General features: G+C 40.5%; 1 protein-coding gene across 2 annotated transcripts in view; it reads right to left on the reverse strand.

The window, feature by feature from the left end:
* Nucleotides 1-19,526, reverse strand: part of CHN1 (chimerin 1) — a 171,327-nt gene that overhangs the window by 14,596 nt on the left and 137,205 nt on the right. For both annotated transcript variants that reach the window (XM_006020804.3, XM_025200500.1), the window contains one exon: nt 14,435-14,519. In XM_006020804.3, the coding sequence (XP_006020866.1) occupies nt 14,435-14,519 (85 nt within the window). The remainder of the gene's footprint in view (nt 1-14,434; nt 14,520-19,526) is intronic.

Consider the following 19,526-nt stretch of genomic DNA (forward strand, 5'->3'; position numbering starts at 1 on the left):
CAGGGCAGGGAAGGGCTGCTTTCCTTCATGCTAGGAAGGAGCAGTGAAGGAGTCCGGGGAAAAGTTGAGCATGGGGGGGAGCGGCCCCTCCCCTGCCCCATGCTTGTCCGCTCCACGGGCCGTATTTTGCCCACCCTTGGTCTATATGGTAGTTGTCTTGCATTTGGATAATGGTTGACTTTGTTAATGTTTTAATTTACTCCACAGATGATGTGCCTATACTACACAAAATAATAGCAAAAGCAAGTGCTAGTGACGAGAGGTTAATTACAGCTCAGTCATTCATGGGCTACTGAAAAAACCCCACTTTGTGTACTTAATCAGATTGTAAAGCTAAAAGGTTTTGTTGCTTAGAATTTTCTAAGAAGCTCAATCTCCTGGTAACAATTAAAATTCAACATGTTACCTTCAGTCAGTCAAAAATTATGCAAACCCCATTCCAAACAAAATGGCTGATTAAAATTCTATTTAGTTCTATCAGTGTTGGGATAGCTGAGGTGAGGCAAATGGTCTTGTGATTAAGGTACAGAACTAGGAGCAAGGAATTCCTGAGTTCTATTCAAAGCTGTATGAAATACTCAGTAGAGGTGTAAAGCTTCAGTGCTAAATTCGCCAAAGACCTTTAATCTGAATCCACTTGTGCCTCAGTTTCTCATCTGTAAAATAAGGATAATAAAAATATCTACCATTGCACAGGAGTGTTGTAAAAATAAACATACTAATATATGAGAGGGTATAGGTTGTAGTTGTGTTGGTCTAAGGACATAGGCAGACAAGGCTCTTCGGGTAAATCTGATATCTTTTATAAGACCAACTCAAATAGTTGGAAAAAATCTTTTTTGCAAGCTTTTGGGTACAAATACCCTTTATCAGGTTGAGAAAGCACCTACAATTGGTCTGTGCTCTTCCTGGATGGAATAGTAAATAAGCCAGAAGCCAGTATGCATGCGAGAAAGCCAGTCAATTAAAATGTAAATTGAGGTAGTCGATGGGTGAGACACAGGTGTGTGTGTGGCGGGGGGAGGGAGATGAATATAGATGGCAAATGGCAGAAAGGTTACCTGGGGAGTCAGATGTCAGGCAAGTTATAATGTGTCATAAATCCAATGTCTATATTTAGTCCATGATTTTTTGTATCCAGTAAGTTGATGCAGTAAAATTTGAAGGTTTGTCTGTGAAAGGTGTTTTGTAAATTCCCTCTGAGGATTAGAACTGAGAAACTGGAGAGACAGTTCTCCAGTTTTCTAGTGAGAATGTGCCCCCACATGTAATTGGGTATTCTTGATTTTGATAGATTTTTGATGTGCTTTCATTCTGGTACACAGTTGTTGTTTGGTTTCTCCTACATATTTTCCATCAGGGCATTTGGTGCACTGGATGAGATATAACATTTCTGGAGGTGCAGGTGTAAGATCCAGGGATGTTGATGGTTCTGTAGTGGGGTGTAGTAATTGTGGGGGTGGAGGAGATGTGTTGGCAGGTTTTACATTTCTTGTCATGGCATGGTCTGGATCCATTCATTGTGTTTACTGAAATAACCTTGTCTGCCTAATATGTGAGAAGCACTCAGACATTATGGTGAAAAGTCCATTAGGAAATTGCCTTCAGAGAAGGTTGGAATAGTGTGCAGTAAATAAGGCCTGTGGCTGCACAATTAACAAAGACAACAAATACTGAATAGCTGTTCATTAGGTAAACACTATCCATTCTGTGACGTGACTGAGGGGAGGATCTTGTTGTAAAGATAGCATGTGTTCATGATATTGAAGAGTGTCATTTAATGTTTCCACAGAAGCAGACCTTCTTATAAATACACAGACAATCTTAATTCTGGTACCTCATAATTTCTGAGTACTTGACTTTGCAACTATAATCTTGTATTTGTTCAAGTAGCTTATATATGGCAACTATTATATGCAGAATCTCTAAAACTGCTGCAAGATGCACTCATTGAAATACACTACAAAGGGTTTATATTCTACCTCTATGAAAAGTTTTTAATATTAAAACAACAGTGTTAATATTCTTTCAGGTCTGTCCCCAGTGTATGAAGGAAACAGGAAAGGTGAACACCTAATTATGGGAACTGGCCTGGGATTGTGAATAGAATCCACCCATCGATGGGCTATGCTATTATGATAGTAAGGAAAATTAATATTTATGTACATAAGAATAAAAAATCATGTATTTATAAAGAATTTGTAATTAAAATAGTCTTTATGTTAGTATGTGCATCAACATACAACAAAGGTTTATTTTACTAAGATGTTCAGCTAATAGAGATGTTTTCAGGCTGAAAACCCTATTTCTACAAGATACCTATAATTATTTCTCTTCTTGCTAAACCCATTGATTTGATCAGGCTTTGGATCAGGCATCCTTAGTACTAGAAGAATTTAACAACAAGTTTTATTACCTTCCTCTTATGCTCTTTGCTTTTCATGTTTCATTGGTTTTCATATACCAGGCTGCTGCTGCAAATTTCACAAATACTTCTGAGGAATATTTAAGGCTTAGAAGTATTTAGCATATTTAATATTTAAAAAAACGATAGAACACTATTTCTACAAATACTAGGTTTTGCAGAATCTTTTAAGAATAAAAGGTACATTTTGGGCCCTTTCTAACTATGAGGCCATCTGAAGTCCTGCAGCATCTCAAAACTAAAATCTTTGTAAGATTTCAATGAATTTGTATAAAGATATATGCTATTATTTCAAATAAAGAAGCTGAAACTTACCCAGTTTATTGGGCTTTTGATATAAGGTTCCCTTTCTCAGAGTGCACAATACTCTATGGAAGGTAGGCAGAATGGCATCACTTCAGTTATGAGTCTCACTTTCCAAGGCTGGAAAAAAGTTAACTTGGTAACAACAGTGACCTACCAATATAAAGGTGACTACTTGTTTTGCTTTTTCAAGTAAAGAGAAAAGGATGTGGACTGACAGTCTGCCTTCCACAGAATCCTGCAGAGTTCCAAGCCAATGGTCAAGCCTATTATAATAACTGTTCAGCCTAAATTTTGGGGCTGTCACAAACAGCTTATATATTGTTGAACAAAATGTCTTCCTTTTTCATGCCAGAATGCAACACAGCTTACGGCATCAGAGAATCTCACTGTTTTTGAATCAGCTAAGAAGGGCCAAAAAAGTCTAATTCTGTGCTATACTGAGCTCAGAATCTTGTGGGATCAGGCTGTCAAATGTATTTTCCTAATTTACCCAAATAATCTCACTCATTTCATTTGAACTTGTATGAGTTAAGTAAGGAAGATTTAGACCTAAAAGAGTTTACTTTGTTTTATGCATAGGGCGACTTTCACCTTTTAGTTCCAACAAAACAAATCTGGAGTAACAACATCACTTTAGTACATTTACCCCTTATTTACTCTTAAATCCATCAGTGTGTTTCTATTAACTTACATGGGAATTAGAAAGGGAAAAATGTTAAAATCATGCAAAAACTAAAATACCGTATCTCCCAGTAAAGCCTAGAATAAAAGAAAGATTTAAATGATATTGGGTGAAACCATGGGCCCAAACATGGCGAAGCAAACTGTCCGTGACTTCAGTAATCCCAGAACTTCATTTTACAAGATCATTTCAGTGTCTGGATTCATAAATTGATTATATATACTGTCATCCAGTGGCAGCCATTTTTCATCAAAATACATTTAGCAATTCATGAGCAGGTAGAAAACTTACAACTTTAGGAATAAAACAGCTATTTTTGATGTTGATTTAAAAAAAATCTCAGGGACTCTATTTGGTTTTTAATACCATATTATCTGACTCTAGCATCCAAGGCTGGCTGTGACAGATGTATGAGAAGTATTACATTTACAAACAACCTGGCACTTTTCCAGGAGGCCTAGAAAAAGATTTCCTAATATTTTAGAAACAACTAATACTGACCAGAGTCCAGTGACCTGAAAGAAGAAATAGCGTGCTCATATTAATTCATGAGCAGAGCCAAATGATATTCATATATTAACACTTTCCCATGAGCACAAGTTATAAAAATATTCTGAGAATAAAATAGCTGTCACTATGGCTGTCACTATTTGTTATGCTGCTGATTTGAGTCAGTTTTAGATTTCCTTTGGCTTATGATTTACTGGTAAATTTGGTTGCTGAGCATGGTCTATTGAAACTATATCAGATACAATAAATAGCACCATCATTTTATTTATATAGTACATTGAAGAAAATGTATGTATTTTGTCTCTTTGAGGGGAAGCTGTGGGAATTGAAAGTGCATTTACCTTTTCTTCAAAAAGTTGTAAAAAAATACTCAAAGAGTTTATGCTGTTTGCCACAGGAGGTGTTGGAGACTATAACAGATTCAAAAAGGATAAATTAATCAAAAAGGATGATAGATACATTAATGGTTATTGAACAGAATGGTTGAGCTGTTTCCTCTGGCATCTCTAACCCAATAAACGGTGTATGCCAGGAAGGGTATTGAATAGAGAGTGATCTCTAGATCACTCTAGAGATACCTGGTTCGATGCTCTTACTGTATAGCATCCACATTTGCTACTGTCAGAGGCAGGACACTCAGCTAGGTGGACCATTGGTCTGACCCAGTATGGCACTTCTCTGATGTAACTTGGGGCTGTCCAACTGGCACCCCTTGGGCCTCGTGCAGCCCCCAAAGTGTTAGCACGTGGCCTATAGGCTCCTAGACCACCACTGCCTTTCTTCCAAACCTCTGTGATTTCCTGCCGCAGAAGCTGGTTTCTTAGCACTCGTCTGCCCTCCCCCTGGCTTCTACCTCCTGCCCCTGCTTCTAAGGGTGGGGAGGTGCAGCAGGAGGGAGCTGGGGTGCCTGAGATGCACATATGGTCCCTACCCAGGTTGCCTGTGCTGGATGCATGGCAGGGAGTGGGGCTGAGCTGCTATGTGAGCAAGGCATAAGCCAGGCTGCCTGCACTGCAGGTGGGTCAGAGGCCAGGAGAGGAGAGGAGAGGAAAGGGGAGGAGAGGAGAGGAGAGTAGTGCTGCATGTGTGGCATGGGGCAGAACAGATTGCCTGCATGGCCAAAAAGAGAGGAAGCTGGGCTGCCAATGCTGTGTGCACAGTGGGGGAGAGAAAAAGTGGGAGCACTAGACTACCCTTATGGCTGGGTAGAGCCCAGGGTGAGGGCTGCCCACACCGTGAGCAGCCCCAAGTCTGCAGCTCGTGCCTTGTATGGCTTCTGGGACTTTGTCCATGTGACGTGTACCCCCCACCTGCCTGCAAGTTGGACAACCCTGCTGTAATGGATAACTTATTCTGTTTTAAGAGCTATTCAATACAGTGAGTGCAGAACCTAAAGTTTGATGCAATAACTTGCAACTGCTGGCACTGTACAACACACTGCTCTAAGTGCTGCTGAATTTGATCTCTCTACTGTTCAGCTTGGCCTAATTTTACATTGTGTATTATTAGTATTAGCATGTATAATTTCTCACAAAATGCTGTGGTTTCATTGCTCCTAACAATTTTAGATACCCAATAGATTTTCAGCAGGTGTTTTCCAAAGTGGTTCAGATAACAATGGATGTATAGTATTCATGGGCTTAGCATGAATCATCACGCTACCTTGGGCAAGTGACCTAGGATTTGCACCTCAGTTTCCCAAAGAACAAATGAGGATAATGTCATTCTTAGATCTTCTGGTTATGAATATTATGCAGGCACTAATGATCATTATTATTACTTTCATACTGCTCTAGTAAATCATTCAGTTTTCCTTTTTCAATAGTCTAATATTTGTTTTGTTAGCATAAGAGTTAAAGTTTATGGTCTCCATGGCACACAAAATCATTTGCCATTCTTCAGTTTTTTGACCACTTATGAGTATCTTTTTCTTACAAATGCTGCATTATTCTTCATAACCATTGTGAATATGTTGCTTTGATCTAACATTCATTACAGTACAACTGCTGGCTTGGGCTGCTCTTAAGTAGCACCAGACAACAGCAAGGTTTAATGAAAGCCAAATCAATTTGCCCTACTCTGCGTCACTGTTTCCAAACTGATGGAAAGGTGTATCTTTATGTATGAAAGTATTCACAGATGTACGGGTCAGAAGGGACCTGAGCAGATCATCAGGTCTGAACCCCTGCCCTGGGCAGGAATGAATACTAGGGCTTATATGACCCCTGGTAAGCTTAAGCTCAAATGACCCCAGCTAGGTAATTATCAAGCCTCCTTTTAAAGACCTCTAAGGGAGAAGCCAGCACCACTTCCCTTGGAAGCTGGTTCCAGATCCTAGCCGCCCTGACTGTGAAGTAGCACCTCCTGAGGTCTAGCCTGAACCTACTCTCAATCAACTTGTGGCCATTATTCCTTGTTACTCTGGGAGGCGCTCGGGGAACAGGGTCTCACTCATTCCCCTCTGGTCCCCACCTGGTAAGTTTATAGATGGTCACCAGATCCCCTCTCAGCCTTCTCTTGTGAAGGCTGAACAGGTTCAGGTCCTGTAGCCTCTCCCCGTAGGGCCTGCCCTGCTGCCCCCTGACCATGTGAGTGGCCCTCCTCTGGACCCCCTCGAAGCTGGTCACATCCCTCCTGAAGTGCGATGCCCAGAACTGGACGCAGTACTCCAACTGTGGCCTGACCCATGTCGTATAGAGAGAGAGGATCACCTCCTTGGCCCTGCTCATGATTCATCTATAGATGCATGACAAGGTGTGGCTAGCCTTCCTGACCGCGTCCTCACATTGGCAGCCCATGTTCATTTTAGAATCAATAATGACTCCAAGACCTCTTTCTACCACTGTTCTTTCAAGAGGGGAGTTCCCCAGCCTGTAGGTATGCTGCTGGTTCTTTCTGCCCAAGTGCAGTACCCTGCACTTGTCAGTACTGAGTCCCATCCTATTCATATTCGCACACCCCTATAACCTGTCCAGGTCCAGTTGTATCCTGTCCCTCCCTTCTAGCATGCCCACCTTGCCCCGAATCTTGGTATCATAAGCAAATTCGAACAGGGTGCTATTCACCCCCTCGTCCAAGTCGCTACTATAGTCACTAAGGCTATTCCTAGTAGGCAATTCAATAGCAGAATTGCTAAAAACACATAACAATCTGGGACATGGGAGAATTTCCTCTGAAGCTCCCCCTTGCCAAAAAATTAGGTAGCTGTAATTTCTAGAACTGGTTGGAAAAAAATAAGATGTTACAGTTTCAATTCCATACTACTAAAATGTTTTGCAGGGATGGGTTTTATTTTGCTGAAGTTCTGAGAGAACCCAGACAGGCATCTGCTAGAAATTTTCCTGGCTTCTTGCCAGCTCTGCTGCTTAGTTCAGGGGTTGGCAGCCTATGGCCTGTGGGCTGTATCTGGTCCATGAACAGACTGGATCTGGGAATTGTTATCATGCTCCAGCCCCAGTAGCAGAGGAGGCATCCCTAGGGTTTACTGCCTGCTACATTCAATTTATTCTCTCTGGTGCAGAAGAGAAGGAATTCCAGGGTCCTAGCACCTGCCTTTTAAAATCTATTCCCTTTGCAGCATCTGCTGATTGCTAGGGAAATGCTGAGGTATAGACCTTGGCAGGGCTGGGTCCATGGTGGCAAAAGGGTTTTTCAACTCCTGGTTTATTTCCTATGATTATTGCACAGGCTATGACTGAGAGACAGCACATGAACTCTCCTAGACTCCAGGTACCTAGTTTCTAGGATCCATATCTCTAAGGCTTCCCAGCAGCTAGACTCCTTGAGCACCAGGATTTATCTTTCCCTTTCAAAGGCAATACAAAATTTAAAATTTCTTCAAAATTGGAACAAAATCAAATTCTGAGTAATGAAAATCTGCGGAATGGAATTTGCCTTCTCAACCTGGCTCTTGTGCTTTCATTTCTGAAATCAGTGAACTGACTGTTCTGCCAGAAATTCACCTCCCACAGCAGCAGACTGTGAATGGCATCTCCATGGCCTTTTCTTTTCTTGTGTTCCCTCTTCAAACTGTATTTCAATGCTGGCAACCTTGGCCTTTATTGCTTAGTGTGCAGTGCAGAAGTGAATGCCTCTACCTTTGAATGTAGAATCAGTTTGTGGTTTAGGGGTGAAGAAAAAAGAAACACAGAAACAGGCAATACATCCACCAAAGAGAAAGCAAAGGGAGGAAAAAAAGGGGCAGAAGTATTTCTATTAGGAATAACTGAGTTGTTGGCCAGTGGAGATTCTTAGTGGTATCATGTCTGAAACACATGCCATACTTTTAGGAGACCGGGCAATGCCCACAGACCAGATCCATTTCCCTGCCCTCTGCTTTGGTGACGCTGGTAGTTCTGTGGGATTAAGGAACTGCATAGGCCTTGTGCCTCCCCTCATTGGAAGGATAAAGGTTGCGTTATACCCTAAGATGTGGCAGAGGAGGAAGGAAGGACACTGTGCTCACTCACACTTTTACATACCTGTAGAACATTGTGGCAACATCCAGCCCAAGAGCTTTAATAGGGGAAACATGTTCCTACACATGGAACAGGACAATGAGAACTTTTAAATTGTTTTAGAAGGAAACTAGTGCAAAGTGGGAGATAAATGCTTAAAAGTAATCACAAAACATTGTCTTCAATGCTGCTTTTGGGCCACACTGTGATAACTAGTTCTGGTATTGGCAGAATTACTGCTCCTGCTCAGTCACATTTCAATATCAGCCAGTTGCTACCAGAGGCAGTCTGCTATCTTCTGTTAAGTGGGGTAGATCACCTATTACAAGGCAAGTAGAGATAGGCAACTAGTACTGTGGTGACAGGTTGATATCATACAGAGCATATAAAAGGCAGCATGAATAGTGCTGGATCACTTTAAATATATTTTTAGAAAGTGCTTGATAGTAAAACATGCTGCCTGAAGCAGTACTGAAAACACCTAGTAAGTCCATTAAAACCTAGAAGCCTTCCTTTTCATGTAAGCCAACTAATATTCAATTAATATTCTTAGATCAGCCTGGTGTATATAATTCACTGATGGAATGATTTATTCATTAAAAGCAATGAGTAAAATGATGCTAAAGAAAGAGCTTATTGTACAGTATGTTAAAACATTGTAATGGCAGGGGAAAAGGAAGGGATAAATATACAAACAACTTAGCCATCTAGCAGCCGATACAGCATATTGACACCATCACTATTAATGTAATGCTTTTTATAACAACACACACAACTCCCATTAGTGTTTATGGTAATGTACATGTATCATTCATAAAAAAACCTCATGGTGCTTATTTGGAAGTTTGTTTTGAATTTTTTTTTAACTGCACTCCTGACTGTTCTGGCTGTTGGCATGAGTACCGAAAGCACAAAGGATGCCTTGTAAGATATGCATTTAATTAAGGATTCATTTTTAAAGTTCACCAGCTAGATCCTCAGCTGGTATAAACTGCCATACTACCAGTGTTGACAATTTACATAAGTTACTATCTGGCACCATGACTTTCAAAGACTGTGCTACATCTTCAGCCATTCCTACTTGTAGCAGGAGCCTTAAGGAAAACATGTTTGGGATATTCCATGGCAAAAGGTATTGTTCTCATCCGTATGGGAGGGAATGAGAAGTCTTCATTTGAATGTATGGGAGTGCAGTAGGATGCAAAAAAAGAAAAGGCATGGTTCATAAAGATAGTTCAATTGTCAAAAATAACGAAGTTAACAAAATGGAAAATGAATTAACAGACTGAGTCTACCAGCTCATTTCACCAGACCATGAACCATAAAGTAGTTATCCAGTCTTAGCTATGAACGGCTGAAATCTTTTTCTGTTTCAAGAAATGCAGAGGAACAACATATTGATTCTGGAAATCTTTGTGGTCAAGATGGCAGCATCTGCTCTTATTCAAATTGAATAAGTCTGCCGTAGTTGGCGGACTTAGCAGGGAGATACTGGAATTGTGATTATCATTGGATTTCATGGAGGACGGTGGCTATAATCACACTTCATTCCCTGATACACAACCCATAAAAGGGCTACTGACAATTTGACACAGAGAAGATAATCATCATGTGTATGGGTAGTATCTGACAGAACATGGATAAAAACCAGGTCATATTCTAGCTGGAGATTAAGTAGTCATGCCAAATTTAAAAAAAGAATGAGCAAGTGCATTCCAGTTGCTATGGCATGCTGGTTGCTAGTTGCTATGGCCCAATATGCATTGTTGAGAATGTTCTGGCTCTAGGTTATTTTTAAAAGGATTGCTTATGTTCTTATGTTATAAAATAATCCATATCCCATTAGTAACAATCTTCTTGTACTACCTTTTATTCCATTCCTCCTGCTATTTTTTTTTGCATTAGGTGACATTTATCTTTGTAAGGGGAATCCAGGAATATCCTATAATATTCCAGTGTATGTTTTCTGTCCTGCAGAGAGCAAGACTTAAAATGATAGTGTTGCCATGCAGCATTCATTTACAGCTGTTATATGTATCACTTTTGAGAACTAGTAGATTCCTACTGAGATCTGTAATTGTCTGCTTTAAAAAGCAAATGCTTTAGAAAGTATAAAATACATATAATCAGCACAGTTTTGTCCACCAAGCATTTTCAATGAGATTATTATACAGACCACAAGTCAGATTTTGTGGACTTCCCAGGAGTGGCGCTGCGCTCAATTTGAATGCAAGTGGGCTGCATCCTGCTCAGCTCTATAATTTTTAATGTACTGTTCTTCTCCGGAAAGTGATGGGATTGTATGATTCCCTGGTAACTGCATCTCAATGGTTTCCATACAAAAATTTCTTAGTTTAGAAGCAAAAGGATTATTTGTTTATAATCCATCACCCATGGAACTCAGTCTGGGTTGTGATGCTCTGCCTAAGATCTTTCCTTCTTGTGCACTAGTAATAACAGATTTCCAGAGCTCTCTTTTCATGTCTTCTTAGTTACACACATGCACAGGAGTTCAACTAACTAGAACAAATAAACAATTCAGCTGATCAAAACAAGGAAGAGAATCCAGCTTGCCATTAGTTGTGATGGCTCACAGGGAACTGCAGTAAAAAGTTATTTTTCTTCCCAGAGAAAGCAAGACTCCTCTGTACACATGCAAAGAACAGGTCTGCCAAGTTCAAGAGGTGACACATTTCCACAGTCACTTTTCAGAGGAGAACCACATTCAGTTCATTAAAGGTTCTTCATGGAATTGAAGCTAGTTGCTCCTTACCTATCTGTGAGGGATGTGCTCAAAGTCTCACTATTTCCTATTTCCTGCACATAACACTATCTTTTCAGGTTCTTTCCCCTGTCTTTTATCTTGCTGAAAATGACAGAACTTTCCACAATTCAGAAACCATTTGTCCACAATTTGCTAGAGGGCTCTTTGCTTATTAACACATGATACTTTCTCTTCTTTACCTCCAAGTGAGCTAAGTAGTCTCTGACCAGTGAGTTGAGAGCACAAAAACAGTCACGTGAAGCCTGTGGGTATCTCACTACTGCACATCCTGTCATTTGCTATTCCTTACGCAAGTATGACACCCATGATGCATGTCTAGGACTTTATTACGTTTCAAGTGCTGCATGAGGTTTATGATCATAAGTTAAATCATTTTAACCACTGAGGAAGTACTGCAATCCCTTAGAAATACTTTATTCCCTAGCATGTTTCACTGGTATTATGAAGTGGGATTTACAAATAAAATTAAGATCTCTGCATTTATTTGGTGTTAAGTGAGACAGCCTTAGATGTAAGTAAGACAACCTTAGAAAGACAGACAGAAATCTTCTATTAGGCTTGCAACTCTAAAGCCACATGCTGTAGTTACCCAAATCCAGTATGACGTGGAATTTAAGCCAATTTCCCAATAATTAGATTCTATACCTGGAAAATGTGTAAATTTGTTATAATCCTCCACGTATAGAATCTAATTATTGGAAGGGCATCTCAAATTAATTTCCTGACCACAGCAGCTGAGGGGGGAAGCAGTAGGGAAGTCAAGTGGCTTGAACCTTGCTCCTTACCCTTCCCTCTCACCGTGGTCACTGCCACCTGCCTCCCTATGATTTGCCCCTGCCACTATCTCCCCTGTACCTGCCCCTCCCTGCATGGCCTGCATCCTCTGGCACCTGCCCCCACTGAATTACCTCTTCCAGTTGGCCCCGCATGTCACCTGGTCATTCCCCACTTCTGCTGCTTACTTTTGGTCACGACTCCAGCTCTGGCCCTGTTTTAGCTTGGGGCACAAAGCACATGCTGGCTCCAGCCCCCACCCAGCCAGGCAGCAGTGGCTGCAGAGCCAGCAGCTATGGCACCATCCTTAGGTCCAGGCTGGAGCCAGAGCCATTGCCTAGCTAGTAGGGTATGGAACGCAGCCATGATTGAGGGCAAGCTGTAGTGGGGGGGCAGAGGTAAGTGGTGGTGAGGTGGGAGGCAGGTGGCAAAGGCTGCGGGGCACAGGGGCTGTGGCTCTGACTCTGAATTTGAGTCCAGATATGGAACTGTAGCAGCCATCTGCTGTCACCCCTACTATTCCCACAATGAACACAAATCAAAGACAAGGCTCTTTTCCCCCACCATGTTGAATGGGGGTGGGGGTGGGGAAGCTTCATCTTGGATTCAAGTAAATATGATAATTTATATTCTCTTAGCATAATGACTTCTGTATAGAGTCAAAACAGAAAAAGAGAGAAAGCACTATAATTATTTCCCAAAACCATTGTGGAAAAATTTAGGATCTTTGTGAGAAAAATCTACATTAGAATGCAAACTAGGAAAACAGCTTAATTTGAAGAGCAATTATAAAGGAAACTTGTGGAAAAGTATAGTAGCTTTGATGGTAAAGTCTATATTGTTAGCTGTACTCTGAAAATGATTTTATGGCCTTTCATGCTGATTGTTTTGAATTTCCAGATCAAAGCTATTTAAAATAGCAGTAAAAATACCCATTATTTCTTTTAACTGCGGACACAACTTGAGAACAGAAAGGGAGCTTGTGTGATGTTCATGTATCCTCAACAATAGAGTCCTCTCTGAAAATGTAGATAAACAATGTCATTGTTGCTGCATAAGCTAGAGTGAAAGTCAAGCTCCTTTCACCAGAGCTTTATTAGCTGTATCAACCTAATAATAGTGAAACACGGGGGGGAAAAAAACGTTAATGAGTGAAGTACATAGCTATACAACTGGATATATAACAGCGAGAAAGAAAGTGCCATTTTTACAGAAATCACTGTACTTTTCCTTCATTTTTTTCTGTAACTAGTGAATGCAAATGTTATGGACACTGGAGAGTCTGCTAACACTGAAAACACACAAAAATGTTATATGTCAAATACCTAGAACACTTTCCAGGCTTTTTACGTACAGTTTTTCTTTCAGCTCATTTATTTCCACCTAAGTTTATACCATTGCCCATTGTTATACAATCTATATTATTTGCCCAAGACAAGATTTCAGAAAGCTTTCGATGGAGAAACTTTTCTTAAATTAGCCTGAAAATTCAGTTTCCAGGGCAACAAATGCAGCATTTGTACATCAACATATCTTTGTACCATTTTTGTAAATTTAGTTACTGGAGCATCATATGCTGCACTGATATAATGAAACATGCTTTCTGATTACCTTGGTCTTCAGCCTAAACCTAATGGCAGATTCCCTTTCACCTTCCAGGGGATATCAATAAAACTGTTGAATTATTCTACCTAGGTTTTATTAGCTATAACAGAAAGACTAAATCCATACATTCCTTATAACATAGCCCCTGTTATGAAGTTGCTGTATACTGTCTTCATTTCTTTTCTTTTCAATCCATTCATTTAACTTCTCAAATATGAAACAGAAAATGCATGCTCTACTAGTTAGAAGAACTAGGATTAAGGACTCATGGTTTACATTCCCAGTTGAATATATCCATCTGTAAAATATCTACCCCCTAAGTAATTATTAGCTATAACACACTGAGCTCATCAGTAAGTTTCACAAATTTGTTACAAAATAAATTAACCTAACAACTCATCAAGCTATTTTTCCTCCATGCTGCAAAAAAGGAGAGAGAGATTATTTCCATCTTTGAATGCTTGGAAAGTGCTCCAGTAGTACCACGATATTGGTGATATAAATGTCTAAAACAACTATCAGTGAAAGACTTGGACATCATTCCATCAGACCCTAAGGCTAGGTAAAGACATTAAAAAAGCCTAAGGTGGAATCAATCTAAGTTACACGGTTTTCTGTAAGAGGCACAGTTCAGATCACTAGTGAACCAAACACACATTTGTCCTTTAGTGAGGGGATCAAATCTTAGACTGGGTTTTGCCATTTTTAAAACAGTCTGCGAGTGCTGAACTTCTGTTATGGGTATAGACCAGTTTCCAATCACTTATACTGAGAAAAATGTAATGTCTGTACCTGGCCTAAGTGTACGGGTTGATTTTGAAACAGATAGTATGTCAAAGGATTTACAACATTAGGATTGTCTTAGGAAGAGAAGACTGAATTGCCATTACCTGCACATTTTACTCCCTGAGCAATGAGGCCCCACATAAAATTGGCACAGTACTCACACCAGTGTGGACCCCTGAACGTGTGAACCTGAAAAACAGTAGCAGAAAGGAAAATTATAGCAAATGGTTTGCTATTTCATACACATAATAGTAGTGTACACAATAGTACAAAAATGGGCAAAATTTCCCCATTATTAAAGGGAAAAGCTTTATTTGTTACTCTTAGCTCTGGTTCTGTATTTAATTGCCACAGGGAAAGATGACAGAAGCTTAAGAGAAAGATTTAACTGCCCAGATTCTTTCAGACTTACGAAAATGTGAACTTCCCATCATCCAATTGTAGGGCTCTATGATGGATACTTCCACCCCACCTGAACCACACCTGTGGACCTGGATGAGGCTCATTTTTCCAAGATGTGGAAGACAGGCAGCCATAGCTTCCCTTCCTTCCCTACCGATGTATGAGATTCAGCACAGTCAGTGGAACTACTAGGCAAATGTTTTCCAGAACAGAAAACAATAAGGGATGCCTCCCACCATTCAGGATTTCTTATGTTATGAGATCTTCTTTGCTGTAATGGTCTGGGACTAAACCTGACAGAATCTTGCAAGGCAAAGACACAGAACCTACAGCAGAAGTGCTGAACACACAGGCAGAAAATGCTTTGATTTGGTGTAACTGTAAAGAAAGATTAGCTTTTCTGCAGGTGATGGTTATGTAACTTACCTTTACAGGCCTAGATTGGAAAATAAACAAGAAGCCACCCAAGCAAGAAAAGCTCTTCTCAATCTTAAATTTCTGTACCTGTGTGAAGCCACAATTAGCTGCATCTGATTTCATTTTGATTGGCTTTCTGCTGTAGAAAACCACAAGATTCTTAACAGAGAAAACCATTATTTTGTTAACCAGCGTAACAGACTCTGAGTGGCTATTTGTAATAGACAGAAATCTCAGAGAAAATCAGTAACTGCTGATTACAAAGCAATGAAATTTATAGTCAAGTACACTTAAGGCTTAACTCACTTAGTTCTACTTAAATCTGGAAGGGGGTAGCAGGAAGGGGAGTAATCTTATGATAAGGTGAATCAAAGGGAAAGCTGAACAACTTCCAGATTTGAGTGTCTAAAATTAGGAATCTAAATTCACAGACAATTTAGTGGATATAACCAGAGGATCTGAAAAAATCCAATTCTCAGAGGCACTGAGCATCCACAACTCTAATTAAAAGGAAACAGAACTAGATCCATACTAACACAACATGATACTCCAAAGCAGCACGTGGACTTTTAGGCCGACACTTGTTTCTGGTTAATCTTGATTAGTGTCCATAAATCCTCAGACATTTTGTGCCAATGAAGAACTATTTCTTGTAACATGATGGGTGGTTTGGTAAATAATGCTTTTCAGCAGGGCTAATTAGTCTGTGTGGCATGTCATGCTAACACAGGTACTGCTTTTGGTATTGTACTAGCCAATTCTCTTCATGGCACTGCACTCTACTACATACAACACACCCACAGAGCTCACTGACATTTTTCAAACAAAAAAATTCCCATCGGAAAATTGTGTTTTGTTGAAATTAATGTTTTCCAAGGGAGAAATGTTGACTAGAATTAAACCCTGATTTCTTATTTTTAAAATGCCGTTTCAAAACGTCAGTTTCTGATGTGCTATTTGAAAATGGTGATCATTTTCCTCCTATTTATTTCAGTGTTTCCAATGTTAAGTTTTTTGGAAATCTTTGTTCCTGAAATGCTTTAATGTTTTGGCTTTTCTTTTCAGTTCAGAACAGAAACTAATTTTGAAATGTTAACATTCTGGTGGGCTGAAAATTCTGTTCCAGACACATCCAGCAATGTGTTTCTCTCTGGATACCATTCTCAATCGAGCCCCAAATTCATCAAACTGCCATTCAAACCATCACCTCCCATTCTATGCTCCGCTTGCACTTTGGCTTTTGCCCTCTCCACTTCGCTATCTTCACAAATTTCATCTGGCCAATTCTCTGGGTCTCTCACCCCTCTTTACCTAAGCTGCTTTTTTTTTTTTTTTTTTGGATCACCCTCTCCTTGACAATTGGTTTTCTTTGGTTTTCATGATTCCATCTTTTCTTGGTTCATCCTGGTGGACCCTCCTATTTCCCTCTTCTGTTCTACACAGGAGCCCCTCCTTTCGCCTCTTTACATTTCTCTCCAATCTTCCTTCTTCCTCCACATTCTTGGGCACTGTTGAGAGCAAGAAAATTCACTTTCTTACTCAGAACTATCATCTTCAGGCCTTCAGACCTCAGGTTGGGGAGGACCGGGTTAGAGAGCTTCTGGAGGGGCTGGACGCGTTCAAGTCAGCGGGTCCGGATGCTCTCCACCCCAGGGTGCTGAGGGAGCTGGCTGGGGTTATTGCAGGGCCCCTGGCACGGCTCTACGAGCGATCGTGGTGCTTGGGCCAGGTGCCAGACGATTGGAAGGTAGCTAATGTGGTCCCCATCTTCAAAAAAGGGAAAAGGGAGGACCCGGGCAATTATAGGCCCGTCAGTCTTACCTCAATCCTGGGGAAACTCTTTGAGAAGATCATCAAGGAGCACATTTGTGATGGGCCGGCATCAGAAATGATGCTCAGGGGCAATCAGCATGGATTTATTAGGGGGAGATCATGTCAGACCAACCTGATTGCCTTTTATGATCAGGTCACAAAGGCCATGGATGCAGGTGTCGCGGTGGATGTAGTCTTTCTGGACTTCAGCAAGGCCTTTGACACCGTCTCTCACCCCATCCTAATTAATAAACTAGGCGACTGTGGCATAGATGCCTACACGGTCAGATGGATTGCAGATTGGCTGAAGGGTCGCACTCAGAGGGTGGTGGTGGATGGATCATATTCGACTTGGGGGGAGGTGGGTAGTGGAGTCCCTCAGGGCTCGGTCCTGGGCCCTGCGCTGTTCAATGTCTTCATCAGCGATCTTGATGTTGGGGTGGAGAGCAACCTGTTTAAATTCGCTGATGACACCAAAATTTGGGGGGAGGTGAGCACGCTAGCAGGGAGAGAGAGATTGCAGAAGGATCTGGATAGGTTACAGGGGTGGGCAGACAGGAACAGGATGCGTTTCAATACGGACAAGTGCAGGGTGCTGCACTTGGGTAGTAGGAACCAGCAGCACACTTATACGATGGGGAACTCCCTACTTGAGAGCACGGAGGCGGAAAGGGATCTTGGTGTCATTATTGACTCCAAGATGAACATGGGCCGACAATGCGACCCTGGGGATCTTTAAGAAGAGGCTGGATACTTACCTGGCTGGACTCATTTGAGTCCCGTTTTTGTTTTTAGGGTGAGTGGTGTTTTTTGGGTTGTTCTCCCGCCCTGGCGGGGGGTCGGGCTAGAAGATCTATTAGGTCCCTTCCGACCCTGAAACTATGAAACTATCTGAGCCATTTTGTTCTCCCTCATACCACTAGTTCAGGATGTGTCCAGATGACATCACAACTTTTTTATCATGTCCCTAAGAAACAAACTTGTCTTTCTATGCAATTAAATTTACTGTCCAACCTTTTACAGTAGCCTACCATTATCTGACCTTCACAGCAACCCCCACTGGCCCATTTGAAATATAGCTACTTACATGTCCACTCTGACTGCAAATTAAACACAAACTTAAAAACAACTTACAAAACAGCTTATATAATCAATGTTTTATCTTCTTCATATTTTGGTTTATTTTGGATGGGGTATTTTTCTGGCAAAACTAATTCATTGGGGCTCAGTCTGAGTGCAACAGTCTGTATTACCAGTGTGCAGACTTAGGCCATAGAATCTTTAGGGGCAAGACCATGCCTTTTAAGTGATATAAGTTGGTACTTTGTAATAAAACTAACAAATAAATAAAATTACCAAAAAAAAAAGTTATTTTTCTGCAGAGTTTGAAATCTCAATGTGGCTTAAACAAAACAGAGCTAGTATTTTAGGGAAAACATTGCCTCTATTTTTAATGCATCATCCCTAATACTTTCCCTAAATAATCAAAAATAAGGGAGAATAAATTCAAGTATTTCTTTCTTTTAAATGGATGTCTTATTTGAGCAGCTACATTGCGTTTTAGTATTAATAGTGAACTCTGTGCCTTCAACAAGGGCCCATAAAATATTGTTAGTGTGGTGCCTAGCATTGTGGTAGGCTAGATGTGAAGCAATCCTACTTCATAATACTTTGGCAGGGCATGGAAGATTATTAAAGCATATATATTGAATAATAGCTAAAATCTGTCCAAGTACATGATTTATAGCCAGTGGATCTAGACAGGTTTTCAATACATTGGGCACATTCCCATCTCTTGTCAGTATTCCAGTGGGAATTGGAAAGGTAGGATGCCATGCCAGCGGTTTTATAGTTGCTGAGACCACATTTATAGCTTTGCTTACCAGCTTTCCTATATAGCTACTTGCTGCCTTTACCTAGTGGATTAATCCTCCCAGGGCCATTGAGGGGAATGGGAGGTTTTTAACCCTGCATGTGTCTGATCTGCCAATACTATCAAGTGTAATGGCATCAGCAGTGCTTTGTATATATATTTTTGTGATATAACGAATATCTGGAAATTAAATTAGATACAGTAAGTAATGGCAAAAAATAGCAACAAATTGTTTTTTTTAAAGTCGGAACAGCCCTGCAATTCTGTTTCATTTAGAGAAGTGGGATCTGGCAACTGGCTAAATAGATACATGAGTTAGAACATGAATTAGTATTACTTTTGCTGGTTACAGTGATAGAATCTGCAAACAGCATTATATTTATAAAGAGATACTCTGTTTCTGTTTAATATTTTAAGTCCTCATTTGAAAAACGGTTTTCCAGAAAAATATCTGAAAACTGCAGAATTTCAAAAATCCTGACTTAAATTGCAGGCTTTTTCTGCTTACTGAAAAAAGCTTCAGCCAAAAGCAGATTTTACTGCATTATAAGATCTGAGAAAGCATAGTTGCCAATTGTGACTTTATATTTCCCACCTCCAAAAATCTTATTTTGGTCTTGTTCTCTTCAAGAGCTCATCCAACAACTGTCTTTCAGGAAAGTCTTAGAAGAGGGGGAAAATGCATTAATTTA

The sequence above is a fragment of the Alligator sinensis genome, unplaced genomic scaffold (genome assembly GCF_000455745.1).
Source record: "Alligator sinensis unplaced genomic scaffold, ASM45574v1 scaffold321_1, whole genome shotgun sequence".
Lineage (NCBI taxonomy): Eukaryota > Metazoa > Chordata > Crocodylia > Alligatoridae > Alligator > Alligator sinensis.